Here is a 21,791-nt window from a genome sequence, read left to right as displayed (position 1 = left end):
TCACTTGAAGAATGTTTCAAAGTCCTGTGGTCACCCTCTACTTTTTTCCCCCCCTCCATGCAGATTTTTAAAACTGTTTTCAAGAGATTGTAAGGTTGGCAAGGAGGGGAGCAGGGGTCCGGAGGGGTTGTTTGGGAAGAAAACATCTAACAGGAAATTTTCAGCAGAGGGGATCAATATGCACACGCCAGCATATCACACCCTTTCAGCATTAAATCATTAAATCCTTTGTCTTGCTACCAGTGCAGTTTGTTTCCAATGTCTTTATTGCATGCAAGAGAGACAATTAATTTTTTTTTTCTTGGTAGAAGAAGGGAAAAAATAAACCTACATTGAGCAGTGTGCCGATGTTGCCATTCGGTTTGGGTCAATCCACTGAAGCATGCTTTGAGAGCTTTCTCCTGGAGCATGCAGGAAGACGGGCTCGCAGTGTAGAAATCCAGGATTTGCCCAGGACTCACTGACAGAACATCCATACAGTCAAACATGATCTCCCCTGCACCGAATGTCTGCAAAAGTGCTTATCCTCTAGGTGTGGAGGCAAATGGCATAGAAAAGTCCACCCAACTCCATCAAACTCTGCCCCTTTTTTGGCACGTAGGCTGTTGGTCTTTTTCCCAGCCCCGAATCATGAATTATGACAGACAAGCCAGCTAAAAGCCTGTAATTGATCCAAATGATCATTTACCATTTTCCAGGCTTGCTCGGCCAATCCAGCCGGGGCGGGGGGTTCCCAGAAAGATCCCAAGTTCTCCTTCCAAGCCAGTGCTTGCAAAAAGCCTTCCGAATGCAGTCCGGGTCCTACCCCGACGGCGCCCAGGCCGGCCCCGCGCGGCTCGCTCGCGTCCTCCGCATCCCAGTCCTGAACGGCGCGCGTGGGGGAGTGCCGGTCCCCCCTCGGGCAGAGAATAGACCCTCCTGCCTCTGAACAGCTCACTTCCTACTACTTCTGTCACACGGAATGAAAGATTGAATTGCCTAATATATGCGAGTGAACTTTCGGTGAACCCTTCCCGGGCTGCTAACCTTCAAATGACCCAACGAGTCTGACATCACCAACTCCCAGGATTCTCACAGCGCTTAGACCCTCCCCGCAGCCCGCAGACGCAGCAGCCGGCGGCGCCCCGCGCCCCGCGCCGCGCCCGCGCCCCGCGCCCGCCCGCCGCCTCTTTCTCTCCCATTTCTCACCTTAAAAACAATGCAAGAAGAGCTTTTAAAGCGAGCGGGGGAGGAGCCAGCAGGGCGCTCCCGGCTCACGCTGGGCGCCGGCTTCTCCCCCTTTTCGCCTTTTTATTTGCAGCCGCCGAGCTCGCCCGCGCCCGCTCCCCCTCGCCCTCCCCTCTCCCCTCTCCCCCCAGCCCCCAGCCCCCAGCCCCCAGCCCACCCTTTAAATTCCTCTGTGCGCCTCTCTGTCTGTTAAATGCCTTGTAACATGTATTTTTCCACTCCGGGAAAAGCGCAGGCAAGCCCTGAGCTGTAGAATAGGGAACAGCCACCCCTCGGGGAAGCCTTGCGATGAGAAACTTTCCATTTCATAGTGTTTTTCTTCTTATGCCCCTTTGCAAGCCCTGGCCGAAGGCGTTGCACTGGCGCTGGAGTGAAAAAGCCAGCTTTCTGGATTCGGTGACTTTGTAAAAACTCTCAAGTCTATGGGCAAGCATAGGGAGTGGTCAGGAATTAGCGACTCCCGCCCCAAACACGCAAACAATGACAGGCGGGATTTCAGGCCCCGACCTGAGCCAACATCGCATACAGTGGTCAGGAGCCTGGGTGTGGGAGTCAGACGGAACTAGATTCCCAAGTCCAGTGCCTGTTCTGTCACTTACCAGCTGTGGGATCTGGGACATGAATTTAACCTCCCGGCCTCAGTTTTCTCATCTGTAAAATAGGGATATACTACCACCCGCCTCAGTGGGGTGCTGTGAGGACAAAAAGAAATAGTGCTTTTATGACACTTAGGACATATCCTGGAATAAACATTAGCTGTGAGTCATCCTCTTATTTTTTTTTTTAAGTTTATTTATTGACTTTTTAGAGAGAGAGGAAAACGTTGATGTGCTGTTCCCCTTATTTATGCATTCGTTGGTTGCTTCTTGTACATGCCCTGACTGGGGATTGAACCCGCAACCTTGGCATATCCAGACGACACTCCAACCAACTGAACTTGGCCAGGGCCTCACCCTCTTATTTTTCAACCAGGGAAATAAGAGCCCAGGGAAGCTGAGACCTGCCTGAGGTCATACAGCTCAGAATGACAACTAGAGCCCAGCTCTCTGGAATCGCAGTGTAATGCAGAAGTTACTTTGCTGTTCCCACAGCCTTGCACCCCGGTAGCACACTGGTGGCCTCTCTCATCACACAATCACCACCACCACCAAATTAAATACATGTTTTGAAAACTGGTTAAGTGTGAGGGTTTTGTATTTCCAAGGGCCAATTTTCACCAACACTAGCCCCTGTCCCCAATCTGGCTACTTATTTAGAAGAGCTTGAAGAGAAAAGAATTATTTTTGGACTTCCTACACTGACCCTACCTAGAGGAAGGAGAAGCTTTTGAACCAAGTCTTAAAACCTTGAGAGGGACAGATGCAGTATTTACAAATAAACTCAGGCAGACAGAGGGCTTTAAAGGGGACAGCCAGTCCACCCTGCAGCCATTTTGCATAACTTGCTTAAAGAGAGCAACTGTCTGTCCTTCAAAGAAAGGGAGCTCTGGGGAGGAATTAAAACACCCTACCTCTTCCACCGCCTCTCCAAGATTTACTTAGAATTCTCCCAGAAAACAGGGTAGGCAAGTGGACAGCCTCCTTGGCCCTGGTGAGGAAGAATGCTGCTCCCATCTCCTTTCCGTGGACAGTGCTGGGATGTGCACTGGCATCCAGGCTTTTACAAAGCCCATTGGGGGGCACCCCGCCCCACACTGAAACGCTGCTCTGTCTAGTGGGGTTGCTAAGTGGCACTTGGGGTGTAACATGAAAAGTATGCATTGCACACACGTACCAAGTTCAAGATCCCTTTATGAAAGTACATTAAAACAATTTTCAGCCCAGCAATCTCAGTTCTTGCTTTTGAAAAGTCCAGAGTGATAAAGGGGTGAGATTTTGCTGCATCTGTGTGTTTATGTTCTCTCTCTCTCTTTTAAGAAACCCTTTAGTTACAAAGAAAACACACATTTTAAACAAGGAGTTCAGAAGAATTTACAAAACATTTAACACACTGTCGTTAAGATAGTTGTAAAGATACACAAAGCACAACATTATGTGGCAATTTCTCTGTGGTCCATGGGACTTATAGCTCTAAATGTTTATGTAAGGTCCTCAGAGTTCCTTGGAAACTGGGCTCATTTTATAACTGATACTGGAAGTGGGTGAAAAGTTGTTGAGGGAGATTGGAGGAAGCATCTCTATTTAAAGTACAGCAGAAACTAAGAGATGAGACAGGGCAGCACTGCCAGGTGTGTGTGTACAGGTATCTGCTACCAGGAGAGGCCGTGGCACTTCTTACTCAATATCCTTCCACAGGGTAAGGTGCACTGGTCACAGGGAAATGAAGATGGGGTTAGTGTCCCCCGAATTCTGTTCACTCTCATTTCTGAAGCTAGAGAATCAGCCTCATCTCAAAAGGGACACACCTGCTCCCAAATTTCTTCCCTCAAAACTATGTCATAGCACAAAAACAGTAACAAAGTGTGTGTGTAGTAGGGGCTGGGAGATTTGGAGATTTCTTTGCACAAGGAAAATTTAAAATTTATAATCACCTTAGGGTTTTCTTGACTGTAGAGAAATAAACTTGGGCCTTGAAATGAACGATCGGTATTTAAATCCCTGTGAACAGAATACTATGGGTTTCTTATACTGCAGCAGCGTTCAGTCTATTCATCATTTCTCATCATGAATTAATTATGCTGAAAGCAATTATGAGAACTATTATTTAAGCCAAGTATTAATTTATAAAGCAGCCCCACAATTTAGCCACATGTTCCTTATCATTTCTTCATCAGTAAATCTAATTCTTATACTTCTTCAAAACTTGATTCTTACTCCAAATTTTCATCTTAAGGAAAGACACACAAATAAACCACAATTCTTTAAATACATATCCATGCATTAGAAAGATTAATGAATAGGTAGAAGGTGAAAAATGGCCTAGTTATTTCTTGATAATGAAGTTTAAATTATTGACACCTCTTTTAAACATTAATCAGTTGGAAGAAACCTTTCCCAAATATCCCCTTGGTATACAGAATAAAATAAGATTTGGATACATGTCATCTCCTCTGCAGTAAATCCTCACTTAATGTTGTCAAAAGGTTCTGCGACTGTAAGCAAAACAATGTATAACAAAACCAATTTTACCATAGGCTAATTGATATAAACAAGTTGTTTCTAATACATTTCATCAACATCATAACGAAATCACATTGAACGAAATGATGTTATTCGAGGACCTGTATTTCCTTTGTGTTTGATCCATGATAAAAGAAACTCTAATAAACGTATTTCCAACCCAAACAAACAAAAAAGGCAAAAGTTTGAGACCAAAAGCCATTTTGTTTCGGAGTAACTGTGTATTTGTCAGTGTGACACAGCACATTTGAAACCCATAATCATAAAACAAAAATTTATAGCCAGGGTTCAGGGTCTACATCTGTTTCTCTGGTTTTCGCACAGCAATTACCCACTGGACAATCCAGAAGGAAACACCATGAATCATGCTTTGCAAACATGTTGGAACTGGGCAGTTTTGTGAAGAAAGAACAGGCGTCTCTGTGCAACAGTATTGCAGCCGGCCGTGTTCAAAATTGGTCGAATGCTTTGTGTGATGTCTAAATAAAGTGACTCTTACAGGCGCAGACACATCCAACCCAGGCACAAGTCATGCAAAGTGCAGGAGCTCACGGGAGGGGGCTGTGGAGGGAGGTGGACACTGACTGTTTTAAAAAGACACACCTGCCTCTTTCAAGTTTAAAAAAAAAAAAGTATTTATTTATTTTTGCCCTTAATCTCATATAAACCGCTCTTGCCACAATGCTGCCAGAAGAACAAATGGCTAGCACTGAGTGATGTGCGTGTTTCACAGGGGGGCCAAGGCAGAGATGTGTTGCCAGCACAAGCCAAGTGCTGAGGCTGCTCCCAGGGCCTCCATAGCACCAGCAGAGCTGCTGGGAGAAGTTCTAACATCGTCACACACAGACCCTGCTCCAGGCCCTGCAGTCGGAGCACCTGCTAACGTACCAGGACTGTTGGTGTCCGTGGATCTTACACCAGAAGACACCGAAGCACTTTCCAAACGTGAACCTGCAAGGTGGCTGTCCGCATCACTGCAGACTGGGCCCTCTTAGGGCCCCAAGAAGCATTTGGTTTTCCTCAAACACTTCTCTCCACTTTGAGTGTTGGCCACTGTGTCTTTCTTTTATTTGGCTCCTTTCTCTCCAGCTTCCTGCTTTTCCCAGTTTCCTCCTGGTTACTTAAAAACATCATTTTCCCCAAGACAAGGGGCATACTTCTCTCTTCCCCAACTTCTGAGTTGTTTTCTTTAGTACCTCTCGGCTTTTGCTGTGCATGACTCATAAAGATACCTCTTCAAGCCCAACAGTTTCTGTGGGTGCCAGCTTGAAACTTAAATACATCCCCTCCTGAATGCCTCAGTGCTGAGCAATAAGCTGCCGGCCGTGTCTCAGCTGACGGCCACTGCTGGTGGCATCACCTCAATGATCAATTTGGCAGAGACCTATTTTTGGCTATTTCCTCTTATTTACTTCCCCTCTTCTTTAATTTAGATTTTTAAAAAAGTAAGACATATTTCATAAAAACTCAGAGAGTCTATCTAGTCTGGAAGATATAAAGGGATATATATATCCTTTATGTATTCACTCATCAAATGTTGAACACCTACTATGTGCCAGTCACTGTGATAGGTGTTGGGCACATACTTGTATATCTCTTAGGGAGGATTGGTTTTTGCTTTTACACAAATATAATCAAATAATACATATTGTTCTGCAACATTTTTTTTATTTAACAATATTTCCTGAACATCTTTTCATGATAAACAGGACTTTCTCATTTAAGAAACAAGTACATAGAGATCTCTTTTAAAAACTTGCCCTAGCCAGTTTGGCTCAGTAGTTAGAGCATGGGCCTGCAGACTGAAGGGCCTTGGGTTCAATTCCAGTCAAGAGCATGTACCTTGGTTGCAGGCTCGATCCCTGGCCTGGAAGCAACCAATCGATGTATCTCTCTCACATGGATGTCTCTCTCTCTCCCCCTCTTTCACTCTCTCCGAAAAGCAATGGAAAATAATATCCTTGGGTGAGGAATTAAAAAAAACAAAAAACTAAACAGAGTCTCTGCATTAATGTGCTCTAATTCATTTAACCAGTGTCCAGCTACTGGACATTTAGGTTGTTTCCAGCTTTTCAGTATTCTAAGAAGTACTGTGCATATGTGTACTAAAACATCTGCTGGATAAAATTCTAGGAGCAATATTGCCAGGTCAAAGATGATATGCATTTTTAAATTCGATGGTCCCACAAAACTGTACTCCGGGATGGTGGTGCTAATATAATATGTATTCCCCTTTTTTTCTAAAATATGGGTCAGTAAACTTGTCTATATAGGGCCACAGGAAATATGTTAGGCTTTGCAGATTGTAAAGTTTCTGCTACAACTGCTCAACTCTGCTACTGTAGTATAAAGGAAGAGCTGTAGACTACATATATATGTGTGTGTGTGTGTATACATATATATACATATATATAGTGGTGTATATATATATATAGCGGTATATATATGTACATGTACATATTTATAGTGATATATAGTGGTACATATATATGTAAATGAAGGGGAATGAGTGGGTTCAAGGAAACTTTATAAGAATTAGCAGTGGGCTGAAGCTGCAGCTTGTCCACCTCTGCTCTAAATCAACATTTCACCCAATTCTGCATTGCCTTGTCTCTATCCCTATAAAACCTACTTATATACATTGGGGTTTTGTTAACACTTTAATCTGCCTTCTCCTTTAAAAACTTCACCCAGTTTCAGCGTGTGTACCACATGAATAACTGGGTCTTTATTATATTCCTTCATCTAGAATCACCTCTCCTTCTGTCTTGGCCCCTACTTTCCCGCATCCTACTTCACTGTCTTACCTCCCTTCTGTAAGGAAAGGTAAGATTCCATTTCTGCCTTCGGACGAGCCCAGGTGCCCCCGTATTTCCTTTTCTCCACCCCCAACCCTTGCTTTGAAGCCTATGCTTTTCCTCAGCCCCTCTCTCCCCTCAACAGATGACGGCAGCATTGGGGAGATGGAAGATTTGACAGCGATTCCTGAGAGTACATGTCAGCGGCCCCACCATGCTACAACATGCCCACGACGTCCCTGCGTTATTCTGCCTGAACTGTTTTAACGTCTCATCTCAATACATCCCCCACTGAGCTAAGATTAGATGTGCCACCCGGTTGGCAGAGGGCTGAGAGGAACAGCGAGACTCTTTCAAGGGTGGGAAGAAGCAGAAAGGATCCTAAGAGTGCTTTGCAATTATTTCATGTTAATATTATTAATAAAAGATAATGTCTACAGCTGAGATGCCTAACTTAATTCCTAGCTCAACACTTCATTTTTTGAAGATCCTATGTATGAACAGAGGCGATAAGTTGGCTCTGAAACTGCTGTTTAAATTAATTAAAATTCAATACAATTAAAAACTTAGTTCCTCAGTCACACTGGCTACATTTCAAGTGCTCAAAAGCCACATGTGGCTGGTGGCTACCATTTTAACAGCACAGATATAGAGCATTTTCACCACAGCAGAAAGTTCTGTTGGACCACAGTGCTCTCAAAGGCCAGCTCAGTGAGCAGAGAGGCAGGGTAGCATGGTGGGCAGGACCATGGAGTCAGGACATCAACTGACTGTGCCCGAATCCCAGGCTCCCCTCTACTCGTGTGACCCTCGGCAAGCAAGTTAATCTCTATATGCCTAATTCTCTCGCCAGCAAAATGGAAACACGAATGGTACCTATGTTACAGGGCTGTAGAAAAGATGAAGTGAGGCAACACAAGATAAATGTACTTAGAGCATTGCCTGAGATATAAGCGATTCAAAAATGTTGTGTGGAGAAGGCCTGTGGGGGATAGGGAGGGGACAGATGTGGGGTGGAGGGGATCAATGGGGGAAAAAGGGGACATCTGTAATACTTTCAACAATAAAAATAAATTTTTAAAAATGTTAGCGGAAGGTCTGCAAGGAGAAAATGGAGTCAGGAACCCATAGCTCAAATACTAGTGCCACCATACAGTCTCCCGCCAGGCGGTCACTCTCCACCAGGCCGCGACTTCCAGGCTGTGGGGCTCAGGCGCGTGCAACTAGGGCGAGTTCTCCAAGAGAGGCTACCTACCACTGCCCTGAAGCGTGCGTGAGTGCACGCATGGGTAGTCTAAAGGAGGGTGCTTTCTTTTCTTTTACAAAGCAGACACTGAGTCAGAATGGCAGGGAGCTATGTGACCAGCCCCACCCTGCTGCTCCAGCCGGAGGCAGGAAATACATCACATGACTTGGTGTTTTCTGCAGAAGTGGTATTTAGCCTCAGCGACATCAGCCCAATAACAGCTACTAAAATGGCAAAGGTATTGTACAATATGGAAGGCTTGTGTTTTCTGTCCTATCCCACCTTATCTTTCCTTCCCTCCACCCATCGCCCCACTCGTCCCTCCATCCATCAACCCCATCCACCTGCTCATTCATCCGCCTGACACCTACCCGCCTGCCCTCCACCCAGGTACCCTCTACCCTTCTAGCTACGCACCCACCCACTTGTGCACCTGCCCCCTTACTCAGCCAGCTGCCCATTACCCCAAGCTCTGATCGGTGCCGATAAAGAGAGCGTGGCTTTTTGGCAGGCCATGCGCAGAGTTAGGGAGAGGCACAAAGTAAAGCTCCTCAGATTACGCACGTGTCTTTCTCCAGAATCCTTGAAAAGGATTTCCTGGTGAGATGTGCTGGCAGAAATAAGGTCAAAGGCACTGGCCCCTGGAGGTTTCAGTTAAACAGGTTTGATGATGCGGTTGTGGCTGGGCACCCCCCAGATCTAACGCTGATCCCTAACAGCAGCCCCGGATTTGAAATGCTAATGAGGCCGAGTTCTATTAGCAACACAAAAGTTTCTGACTCCGCAGGGAAGCTGAAGGCCCTGGAGGAATTTCCATCGGCTTCTACTAGCAAAAGGGATGGAAAAAGTCACAAATGCCTCGGAGAAGCCATTTGAGAGGGACTGGAGTTTAAATTCACCCTGGTGTCTGACAGGGTAAAAGGAAAATGAAAACGCCCAGTGTGACCGCGGGGACTTGTGAGGGGAACAAAAAGCCAGATAGGAACTTCTCTGAAATTTCTGTCGGGGAAACAATGATATGTCTATGCATACATCGCACGCGCATGCACACGATAGGAATACGACATAAATATTTTTATGAAAAAATGTCATTTTCTCTCTCTTTTCAAACAGCAGGGTATAAAGCCACCCCTCAACATCTACTTCAACCAAGGGCTTTGGCAACTTCTATTTCAAACAGTACCACTGTGGCTTCCAAAATTAGTTTTTGACATTTTGTCATTGTTTGCTTTTTTTTGTTTTGAGTTAGAGGTGCTCCTAAAGAGAGCAGCAAAGGTTTTTCAGAAGGCAACAGTTTTAAAATTTAAGGTAACAAATTTAAGGGAGGGCAAGAAAGTGAACTAAGAGAACTATGAAACATCTCCCTCTCTGTTTAAGTCAAGTGCCATGATAAAATATAAGATCACTGCAATGATTCCCAAAGCATTGCAGTTCGAGGGCTTCCCGCCCAGAGCTACATCATGAAAATTACTAGGGTTGGGGTGAAGTAGTCTGCATTTTAATCAAGGTCCTCAGGTATTTCCTCTGCACACTAAAGTGTTAGACCCTCCGCTCTGCTGGGACGGTCCACTTGGTGAATGTCAAGACACAGGCCTTTAGAGGGACCCGTGTGAAGAAAAAGGAATTGCTAGGCATGGAAATGGCAGAGCTCTGAGCCTGGAGGGAAGCCCTGGCTTTGTACTTAGTGGCTGTGTGGCTTTGGGCATTCTCACAATCCTTCTGAGCCTTACTTTGTCATCTAATAAATGAAGACGATGTCTACTTCAAATGATAATGTCTACCTACCTCAAAGGAAGATAATGTTGAAGAATGAAATGAAATAATGTGTGAGAAAAAACTTTATAAATCTCTAAAGTATCATGTAATGTTAGACATTACTATTCACACTTTAGGTAAAAACAGACAGAAAAATATTTTCACCACTTTTTATAAACTCTGTGGCAAACTGTCAACTCCAGCCTCCCTCATAATTCATAATCCTCTTTAAAAATCCACAATCGATTTTTAGCTGAGCACATGGCTACCCAGATAGAGATGTTTCCCAGATTCCTTTGCAGCTAGGTAGTGGCTATGTGCCTATGTTCTTATTGACAAAATATGATCATCATTCCTTAAAAAGCGATTTCCCGTGTTTAACTTGCTATCTTTTCCCTTCCCTGCCAGCTGGAATGCTGTGGGACCTGGAAGACAAAGCAAAAAGATGGAAGGCACCTGAGTCCCTGTGGAGAAGAGCTACCCTGCCAGCCTGGACGATTTATCTCTAGACAATTACACCAAGAGAAATATACTTCTACTTTACTTATGCCATCATAGGTTTTTTTGGGGGGGAGGGGTCTCTATATTCCAATTAATCAAATTTCCTTTGATGTGTTTAAAATTTAAAATAAGAAAAAAGATGATATTAATATTCCGCATGCAACTGCCCAACCCCTGTGAGGTCTAAAGGTTAAAGCCCTGTTTTTCTTCCCTAGTTGGCCCAAGGTCTCGTCTTCCTTGCTGGGAGGACTGGTCAGTGGTTAGAGACCACAGCTGATATCCACTCCATGTTCTAGATTCAAAGAAAAAATGACAGAGTTTCTCTGTGTGGCATTACAGAATGTGTCACAACTCTAAATATTACCAGGAGCTTCATAGCAAGGGCTCCCATCCAGGCCTCGGCTCGTTCTAGCCCGTGTGGGCTGCCCTTGAAGAGGGAGGCCGCCCTCAAAGCTCTATTTTGGTCATATATGTAATTTGTGGTAGATCTGGAGGGGTAAGGACAGGCTAGTGTACCAGAACTGAGTTGGGAGGCCAGAGGTCTATCTTAACACACACAGCTTGTGAGAACTTGTCTGGTGTGATCAGTAACATGAGGAGCTGTTGTGACTCATGGTGGCAAATACATGGCTGGAGTACCTCCTCCAAGCCCACGCCAGAATTACTAATGTGTATCTGAAAGGCCTGGGTAAGGCTGCCCAGCACCAGGCTAGCCCAGAAGTTGGCAGATTCCAAGGCCAAACCCAGCCTACCACCTGTTGTGGTGAAACAGTTTTATTGGAGGACAGGTGTGCATTTATTTGTTTACTGATTGTCCATGACAGCTTTCAACAAACAACAGTGTCGAGTGGTTGCAACAGAAACGGTGTTTCCCACAAAGCTGAAAATATCTATGACCTGCACCTTTATTTTAAAGAATTGCTTACCCCACCTCTGTGGGCATTCACTACCAATCCATCTGAATTGGCTTTGAAGGTGAACTCGACCAGCAGTCCCCGAACTGGATGCTATGGAAGGTTTCTTCAAGATCTAAAATTCTCAATTCAAAGATCTAAAATGCCCCAAGAACCCTCTGCAGCCGTTTTTCAGATGTGCCAAACATACTCCTTCAGCATCTTTGAGTGTCCTTTTGCTCTGCCAGGAATACTCTTTGCTTAGATATCAACATGAGTTCTTAAACCCCTTTCTTCTGTTTCTTTATGAATAGGCTGCCTTACTTGAAACACTAATGATCCTACTTAAAATAGGACTCTAGGTCATGTTCATCGCTATCTGTTCCTTGGTTCTACAGTTCAAAATTTATAGTCATTATTACTACCTGGCATACATTTATTCTTTATTGTGTGTCTCTGATAAGAGAAAGTTATCTCCTTGAGGGCAGCAACCTTATCCAGTTCACTGTGGTGGCCCCAATAATAAATAATAATGACATAATAATCATTCAATAAATATATTGAATAAATAAATAATGAGTGAGTAAACAAATGTCATTCTTAGAAGACAGTGATTAATAAAGCCATGGACAACTTGATAGAAATTTGAAATTGGCAGAAACTACAATCTAGTGTATCAAGGCAATTAGAATGGCCTCACTGAAAGTAAAATAAAATTAGGACTAATTGTTAAAAGACATCATTTAAAAAATAAAATCTATGGCATAAGCCTTATACTTTCAATTCACTGATAAGGAAGTTAACCTATATGCAGACCAGGAGAAAGGATGGTCATTTCAAAAAACAGCCCTGGAACAATTGCATATCCATTGCAAAAAACAAACAAATAAACAAATGATCTGCAGCTCACTCCAAGTACAAAAATTAACTCAACATGGGTTATGGACCTAAAAATTAAAACATAAAGCTATCAATTTTTAGAAGAAAAATAGAAGAAAATTTTGTGACCTTGGGGTTGGGCACAAGTTTCTTAGATATGACACTAAAGTACAACACATAAAAAACAAATTGATGATCTGGATTTTATCACAATTAAAAATGTCTTTCCTTTGAAAAACTCTGCTAAAAAAATGAGAACACAAATAACAGATTAAGGTTTTCCCCTTAATCTGAAAATGAATTTGTATCCACAATACATAAAGAAATTTCAAAATTTAATAATAATAATTAAAGCATCTCACCTTCACCCCCAGTGGGCAAATGATTTGAACAGAAATGTCATTGAAGACAAAATGCAATCACAACAAACATCTCAAAAGATGCTTGACATCATTAGTTATTACGGAGATGCAAATTAAAACCACAATAAAATACCACTGACTGCGTATCACTGTGATTATAAAGACCACCCCCCCCGAGTGTTGCTGGGGATGTGGAGGAACTGAAACTCTCACACGCTACTACGAGAAGTCTAAAACCACTCCAAGACTTTGAGAGGAGTTTGGAAATTTCTTGAAAAGTTAAACATGCACCTACCAGATAATCCAGCCGTCCCACTCCTCGGTATTTACTCAAGAAACATTAAAGTATGTATTTAGTGAATAACATGAATGTTCATAGAAATTTTATTTGTAATAGCCAAACACTGGAAACAATCCAACTGTCCATCAAGAGGTGAATTGATAAACATACAATGGAAGACTCTTGGCAATAAAAAGGAATGAACTGATATGTACTGTGATGTAGATGAATCTCCTAATAATTATGCTGAGTGAAAGAAGACAGACACAAAATAATATTTAATGTATGGTTCCATTTATATAAGGAAATTCTAGGAAATTTAATATATTGTAGCAGATAGCTGATCAGTGGTTGTCTAAAGACAGGATTTGGGGGAACAGAGATGGACAGGAGGACAAGATTACAAAAGCACATAGAGAAACTTCTGGGGAAGGTGGTGGATCTGTTCATTATTACAATTTTTAATTGAGATATAATTGACATATAATGTTACATTAGTTTCAGGTGTATAACATAATGACCTGATCTACAATAGCACTGCACACCCACCAGCACAGCTAAGCTGAGAACAAACCAATGAACAGTGATACCAAGGATACGCGAAGATGTGGAGAAATCTGAATTTTCATATACTGCCAGTGGAATTGAAATTTGTACAACTTCTTGGAAAACCATTTTTCAATTTCTACTGAAATCTGACACACCTCCATTCCTGTATATATACCCAGTAGAAATGAATACATATGTTCATATAAAAACCATGTACAAAAAACTGGCCATAGCAGCACTAATCATAATAGCAAAAACCAGAAAACTACCCAAATATCCATTAATCAGAGAATAAATAAATAAAATGATATATTCATTCTTTAAAATACTATCCCGCCATAAGAACAAATGAACTTCAACCACATGCAATAGCATGGATAAATGCCACAAACATGATGTTGAATGAAAGAATCCAGAAACACACAAAAAAGTATAATTCTATGCTCCTATTTATATAGAGTTCAAAAATAGGTCTAATTAATGTATGCCTTTGGAAGTCAGGATCCCTGTTACCCTTGGGTCAGGATTAGTGACTAGAAGAAGAAACAAAGGGGCTCTTGGTTTTCTGTTTCTTGATCTGGGTGCTGGTTAAATGTGTATGTTCAGTTGTTAAAAAAAATTCCAAACTGTGAACTTACAATTTGTGCACTTCTTTCTATGTATATTTCAATAAAAGTGTTTACTTAAAAAATAAAGAGTGGATGAGACTGATGACTCTCAGATTTATTTTTAACTCCTCTCAATTGGTCCTTGGATTGAAAAAGTTTTAGAACAACTGCTCCTGTCAACAATCTTGAGAGGGTGAGGAGCTCTTACCATAAGCACATCAAACAGTTGGGGGAAGGAGGGCTGGGGAGCTTAGAAGTCACTGCAGAACTAGCTTTGAATATTTAACTCTAAAGTACAAAGAGCATTTTGATGGAACCTCATGTCAGCATCGATATAACCAGGTTCCTTGGTTTAATAGCAACATCTAATAAGGAAACACCAAAGCCTCAGCATATCAGGATATAATTTTTATCTTTAAAATAAATATCTAAGAAATCAGATTCAGGGGAAAAAATAAAATGAGGACAACAGGAAAATAAGATATGCATTTTCCTCTAGGTAATTGTTTGCTATCAATTCCCCACCAAGAAGCACCTTAACCACAATGTATTAAAAGAAGCCAAGAATGATTGGATAATTTAGAGTCATTTCCAGGGAGTCCCTGGCTCTGTAATGCCCCTTAATGATTGTTCCTCATGCCACCTACAATTCCTGGATGACGGACAATTTTTTAAGCAGGGCTGGTGATTCCACTTGATTGCCATTTCCCCAGTGTCGCTGCTTCTGCCCTCTTTCTCACACAGCCGCCCAGCTCCCAGGCTCCTGCTGCACCGACCTGCTGGAAAGGAGCCTTTCTGCACTGTCCCTTTCCCTAGAGCTCCCTGTTGTCTCTCCCCATTATCTCCGCATCCTCTGGCCTTGCTGCGAGTTTGGGTAGCTTGAGACCTCCTCTCTGGATGCCTAGGTATCACTCTCAGCCAAGAAATTCCTTTTTGATACAAGCTCGTCAAGTTAAAGGGGGTACATACAAGGCCAGGCCCTCCAGGGCAAATCTTTGGCCTTGATTTGGAGTATGGTTCTCACCCAGGGCAGTGCTATTCTTAGGCTGCTTTGAAAGATATTTTGGTTGCCTCTTTAACTGGGGAACTACTGGCATTTAGTGGGAGGTGCTGGAGATGTCAGTTGTTCTGTAGAATGAAGTACAGCTACCCACGTCCCACAGGACTTTAGAATGTAAGTATTACTTACCTGAGCCTAGAAACAAATTCCTTCTTTAAAAAATTTTTTTTTTAAATCCACACTGGAGGACATGTTTAGAGAGAGGAGGGAGAGAGGGAGGGAGGAAGGGGAGAGAGAGAGAAACAGAGAGAGAGAGAAACACTGATTGGTTGCCTTCCATATGTGCCCTGACCTGGGATCAAACCCACAACCCAGGTACGTGCCCTGATCGAGTCAAACCAGCAACCTTTTGATGCGTGGGATGACACTCCAATCAATTCAGCCACTCTGGCCGGGCACAAATTCCTTCCTATGTACATAAACACAAACTATTTTTGCATGGTTTTAATATGTACTTGTTCTTTCAAGATGTATCTACCTTGTGGATTGAAGGAAGAGTGTATTTTGTCTGGAGCGGAATTTTACCAAGAGTTGTTTATCATTCCAGAAAATCATATTGATTACCCAACCTCACCTCTGCCAGTCGGCATTCTGCTTTCATACTGGTTCTAAAAGGTATAAATATTTGGCACCTTATCTTCTAGTGTAGTCATGCCCAAACATTTACATATCAAAATATAAATGAATCTATTATACTTAACTTTCTTTTCATTTTTATTTATATTATCATTAGGATATGATGCTGATTTAAAAAAAAAAAAAAGGTTTGTAGCCATAGGTTATATAATATAGGGGATGTTTTGTAAAATATTTAGTATACAAAGGAGATACTAGGTATCAAAGGGCTGGGATCCACTGGTATAGAAAAATAGCTCCAATTCCTTTGAAAAATTTCCAAAGGCTTTTGTAAGATCTTTACTTTTTATGCCAAATACAGACTGACCTTTGCCCAATGGTGTGCTGGTAAATATTTAACGACTGGCTCTCTTTGGGGGAGAAGTGCAGATTTGCAGTGCATGCTGATTTCTATGGTGTAAATACTTTGATCATGGCCAATTTTAAGAATCATTTAACATGACATCACTGGACATAGAGTTGGGTAGATACACCAAATATTAGCTCTTATGAACTTATACAGGTAAGGGGACCTGAGGACCCATTAGTTATCAAATTTCTGCCCTGACACCACTCTATTTTTTTCCAACAGGACTTTAGAATAAGTTAGATTTTCTCTAACAGGGTTCAGGGGACCATGAAACAAATTAAACATAAATAAAAAAATAAAAAAACTCAACAAGTCACCACCATATATGGGTAACACATGCCTCTAGGCTCAGATAGTTCACTGATCCAAGATTCAAAGGCAGTGAAGACAAGCATGAATTAAATAATTCTTTATCAAGTCAGCTGATATCAGTTGAAATTCCAGGATAAAAGAACTGCCTTGTTCAGATGAGAGCTAGAGGACATGGCAATATGTTCTCAGCATTTATTCTGCTGCCACTTTGAGAGAAAACACTGGAGACAGATTTGTGAAACTGTTTAGACTTGTGAAACTATTAAGGACAGGACCTGGAAAAGCACCATTTAATTAGCCAGGTAATGGGGATTCATGAGTGGCAGACCAGGCGTACTTGGTTGTCCCTTAGCTTGTGAATGTGCACTAAATGAAAGGAACAGCAATCTAGTGTGAGTGGCAACATAGCTCACACTCAGTTGTTTCGTTACCAGTCACTTTTTAGGACGGAGGGATCAGCACAGTGTGTTTTGGCCAGAGTACAAAATCTCAGCACGAGAGAATGATGGATGGATTATGGACTAAGAGAATGGTGCCTGAACGTGAAAAAGGGATCTAGAGCTATAGCAATGAGAAACTGTCTAACGCAAATACATGTCTGATTTAGAACCTGTCCGGGGTCCAAATCAGAAATATTTCTGTTGTTTCTCCAACTCCCTGCTAGAAGAATTCTTGTGACAGGGAAGTAAGACCCCATTGTGTACAAGGCATGAAAGTGCTTTCTGTCCTTATGGGGACTTGAACAGTAACATTTCTGGTGGGTGAACATGGGGGAACTGCTCAGCTGGTTTGGACATGAACCCTACATTTGATTGGCTAATTTAAATTCTGCATATGATTAAAGGGGACCCCACCACCAAGTCCTTTGTAATAAAGAAAGCAACATTTTGTACAGTTTATACTCTGTGTACCTCTTTAGTGCTTTCAAATCTTGAGAAATTTCAAGCACAGTCCCATTTTAGATATTCTAATGGCCAATCAAATTCTGGGATTTTGTTTGCCTTCTCTATAAATCCCAAATATTCAAGTTGATTCCAGAAGGTTGTTACACCCCATGGCCCTGTAGAGGTAATACAATTTTGAACAAGGCCTTGAGTTTATGATAAATGTGTTCCAGACATGCCCAAGTTTACGGTGACTGTCCACCAGGAAAATGCACAAGCCCAGCAGATAGCGGCATATGGCGTGCGACCCGGGGGGGAAAGAAGGTTCGCAGAGCCTTCACTAGCAGATGCTCAATGACAAGAGCAAAGTCAGTCGTACAGTCTCTTGGGAAAAACAACAAGAAAGTAAATGTGAAAAAAAAATTGTGTTGTGTCAGTAGAAGATATTCATGAGCTATGCATTTTCTTCCGGTAACAGGAATGGAGAAAGTCTATAGTCGTGGGCTTAGGCCACTGTGGCCAGAGGGTCCTAGGTCATCAGAGAGAATCGCAAAGAACCTGCTGCCTTGGCACACTCAGTCTTAAGCATTTTATAGCATCCCAGCCTTTCTTGTTCTGTTTCATAAGCCATGGCGGCATCTACCATGGCACTACTTGCTTTGCCTGCTTTGTGGAGCTAGGCGCGTCTCCCTTTAACAATCTGTAATGGAAAAAGGACTCTGGTGGTGCTGGAGACACTACATGAACCATAGCTCCCAACTTCCTCGTGACAATTGTCTGGAGTGAGCACCAGTTGTCCGCAGTCCATTATGTTGGGTGTTACTGCTGAGTTAAGAAGTGAGAGACTAAGCCTGTTCTGTGTAGTTGATGAAAGACGGCACATGTTAGGTTACTGTCTTAGTTGGGTTCCCCCAGAAACAGACATTGAGAGAAGGCTTTGAGTGTATATAGTTAATGCAGGAGAATTCCATGGTGAAGGGACATTGTTGTTGAGAAACTGCCATTGTGGGCAATTGGGATTCAATCCTGCTGGGATCTTGGCAGAGAAGGTAGAATACACTTGAGAGTTATCCCCCCAAAAGGACAGAAAGGCTTGGAGATTTATCCATCAACTTCCCATCTGCCCTTGTTGAGGGCTGTTTAATTTTCCGAGTCTTCCAGCTGGGCTGCTTGAGAGTGAAGAACGCTCTCATGGCCAGGAAAGAATGCCTTCAGACAGGGAGACAGGGAACTGCAGGTGTTCACATAAGCTGCCCCTTTGGTGTACCGAGGCCAGGGGGACAGTATATGCATGAGACTCTGACAGTTTTTTGCAACATGGAGTAAGCAGAGAAATAAAGCTAAGCCCACCTCTCAGATCTGTAAATGTCATTTAGCCAGATTTGCAGTTTGCCTTAAGGGACTTAGGATTATACTCCTTGTATTTTTTTCTCTGGTCCTATAGAATCACTTTTATTTCCCATGGATTGAAAAATATTTACAATAAATAGGAACTGGGCATGAGGCCTGTTGAGATCCTTGACAAAACATAGTAAGAAAATTATGTTCTTTGAGAAGCAATCAACAAAGGAAGGATGGGTGTGAAAGAAGAGTGTATGTGTGTGTGGGGGGGGTGTTTTCCAGGACAGAAATGCTGAAAAACTTCACTCGTTTTATGTGACTGTAACTAACATTAATGTATTATCCATGAGGATCTTTCTCGTTGTAGGCAATCCTTCAACTACAGGGGCCCTGCCTAATTCATTGTGGTCCCCTCTCCCCATCCCATCTTTACCCTCCACTGTGGGACCTTGCCAATAATTACTGATCAAAATGTCTGTTAGAGAATGAAAAGGAGAGAATGCTGAGAAATATTTCTGCTTACCTTCTCTACACTGGGCCAAGTCTCCATTCCCTAGAACCATATCCCTTATAACAATGGAAGAGAGGAAGTCAGCCATCCTGTCTTCTTTTGCCCTAGTAAGCAATAACTCTTAGAAAAAAACAGTGGCTCCAGTGAGTTAAAGGGGGACAAGCATTAGCAAGTCAACTTTCTACCAAGGAGTATGTTACTGTTGGCTACACAACACTCCAGGCCGGCTAAGCTAACTCTGCTGGTATGTGAGATGGAGTGCAGCCAACACCTTGTGCTCATGGAAGGAAACCATCAAGACTTTGCCAAGACTACTCATCAGTGAGAATAGACTTCTGGAAAAAATGAAGTAACAAATATTGCTGAAGAAAGTGTAAAACAACCTGAGAATCCATTGACATTTCGACAAATCTCACTCCTCCCCGCTTTCCTCAAATCAGAATCAAGCAGTGAAAGGCTGAGCAATTTTTTAAATAGAGTTTTCATAGTCCAAGATTAAGCTTTTCCTTGCCTTATCAGCAGCCTCTGAAAGGCTTCTGATCCTGTCCAGGAAAAAAAGAAATTCACTAAAAAGTAATTAGGGAAGCTTTGCCTTTCAACTATTGGCTTCTTGGTGGTGGTGGTGGTGGGGGGGGGGCGGGAATCTAGTTTAAAAATATTTCTATAAAATGGAATTCACAGCTTGTGAAACCTGGCATCTTAAAAAAATAAAGACGATAGCTGATTTCTTAAAAGAAAAATAATTTGAAATAAAGTGCTAAAATACTAGCACTTAAATGTCAAAGAAGAAAAGATTTTGCAGGAAAATATCAGAACTGATCAAAAAAGCTGAAAAAGTTATTAGGATGGCAGTACAGTTTGGGACATAGCCCCTTCTCACATGAGAGAAAATACAAAAAAAATAAAATCACAGAGCTAAAACTTTCATTTTTGTTCTGATTCTAAAGGTAAGCCAGGGTAACTTTATTTTAACCTGATTTTCCTAGGTTTACTCAGGTTTAAAGGCAAAGCTGAGGTCAAATTTAACTCTAGTACCTCATTCTCCAGCCAAAATCACATGAACCATGAACTCAATGAAGCTTCACATGGTTTTCCTTCTAAACTGCGAACAAATCAATAGTGTTGGATGAAACTGGCTTTGAGTAATTGGGTTTTATGTAGCTTGGGGGTTTCAGATTATATTCTTTAACCGGTAGTGATGTTTTCCATCAATTTTGGAAAATTCATGGCCTTTTTCTCCTTAAAATTTCTTCTGTCCCATTCTCTCTCTTTTTTCCTTCTGGGAATCCAAATTTATATAAAATTTTCACTGTTTCCTATGTTACTTTTCTATATTTCTATCTATTTAGCTTTATTCCATGCTTCACTCTGAATATTTTTCCCTAATCTATCTTACAGGTCTCTTATCTTTTGCTGTGTCCAATGGGCAATTAAACTTATCTCCTGAGATCTTCATTTCCATTAATATTTTTTATTCCAGAATTTCTTCTTGATTCTTTTAAAATAAAGTCTAGTTTGCTGGTTAAATTTTCCATACTACCATGTATTTCTTGCATATACTAATCACATTTATTTTAAAGATAAGTACAATATCTTCATCACCTATGGGTCTGTTTCTATTATCTATTTCTTCTTGGTCCTGTTTCATAGTATATTTGGTAAGTTTTGATAGAATGAGGGATACTGAGTATGAAAAATCTTAGAGGCTCTGGATGATGTCTTCTTTCTTTAGAGAATATTTACCCTCTCTGAAGGTAAAAAGTAAATCTAGATATTTAGGTAAACCTAGTTTCCCTAAAGACTCAGTTGACCAGAGAGAGTTTTACCTTTCTTAGACCTGGTCATCTTTGGGTTCACCTACTCCTATGGTGTTGCCTTTTAGGGGTCCCATGAGGAGCCTGAGATATTATATGAGCCTCTCCTCCTGAATTTGAATTTTTATCTTTCCAGTACCATGAGATTCTGAAAACCCACACTGCTTTTTAACAGCTTTTCTTTTACTCGGCTTTTTAACCTCTTGCCTTATACAATTGAGAATGAAAAATAAAAAATGACTAAAAGGGAAAAAGTCCGGGGCCTTTCTTCCTCAGCAGGTTTGTCCCCTCAAGTCCTGGATGCCTTGGCAGATCTGATGCCTTCAGACAGAATTTTATTTTAATTTTCTCTGGCCTCTTTTTTTTCTTGAGATCATCAGTCTGCTACAAGCTACTTCATCAGAGCCAGAAGTAGAAGTGTTGAATAACTGTGGTTTTTGCAAAAGCAAAATCCCAGAGGCAGAAAACTATCAAAAACCCAACTGGGAAACTTCACTCTAGTATACTGGTACTGGAGTTTCAAAGTGAGTAAGATGATATTTTACCCCAGGGGCGCTCACATCCTATCAGGCCTCTTCTAGGGTGTCCTTGATTCCATTCCATACTGATTCTCTTTTTTGCTCATTTTAATACTTAGTCCAGGACCCCCAATAAACCTTTGCTGAGA

General features: G+C 41.9%; 1 protein-coding gene across 4 annotated transcripts in view; it reads right to left on the bottom strand.

Annotated features, from left to right (window-relative positions):
• RARB (retinoic acid receptor beta) overlaps window positions 1-21,791 on the bottom strand; it is a 571,444-nt gene that overhangs the window by 134,630 nt on the left and 415,023 nt on the right. The window contains exon 1 of one of the 4 annotated variants that reach the window (XM_081159691.1): window positions 1,189-1,315. The exons of 2 other annotated variants lie outside the window; for them this stretch is intronic. Coding sequence is in view for 1 of the 2 variants with exons in the window: in XM_081159690.1 (XP_081015816.1) it covers window positions 332-488 (157 nt within the window). In the remaining variant the exon portion in view is untranslated. Of the gene's footprint in view, window positions 1-331; window positions 1,064-1,188; window positions 1,316-21,791 lie in introns of those variants that run through there. One more of the 4 variants, XM_081159690.1, reaches the window with a different exon arrangement.

The sequence above is a fragment of the Miniopterus schreibersii genome, assembly GCF_964146895.1.
Source record: "Miniopterus schreibersii genome assembly, chromosome: 15".
Classification (NCBI taxonomy): Eukaryota; Metazoa; Chordata; class Mammalia; order Chiroptera; family Miniopteridae; genus Miniopterus; species Miniopterus schreibersii.
The sequence above is the reverse complement of the archived record's forward strand: the minus strand, read 5'-3'. Positions and strand labels throughout refer to the sequence as shown.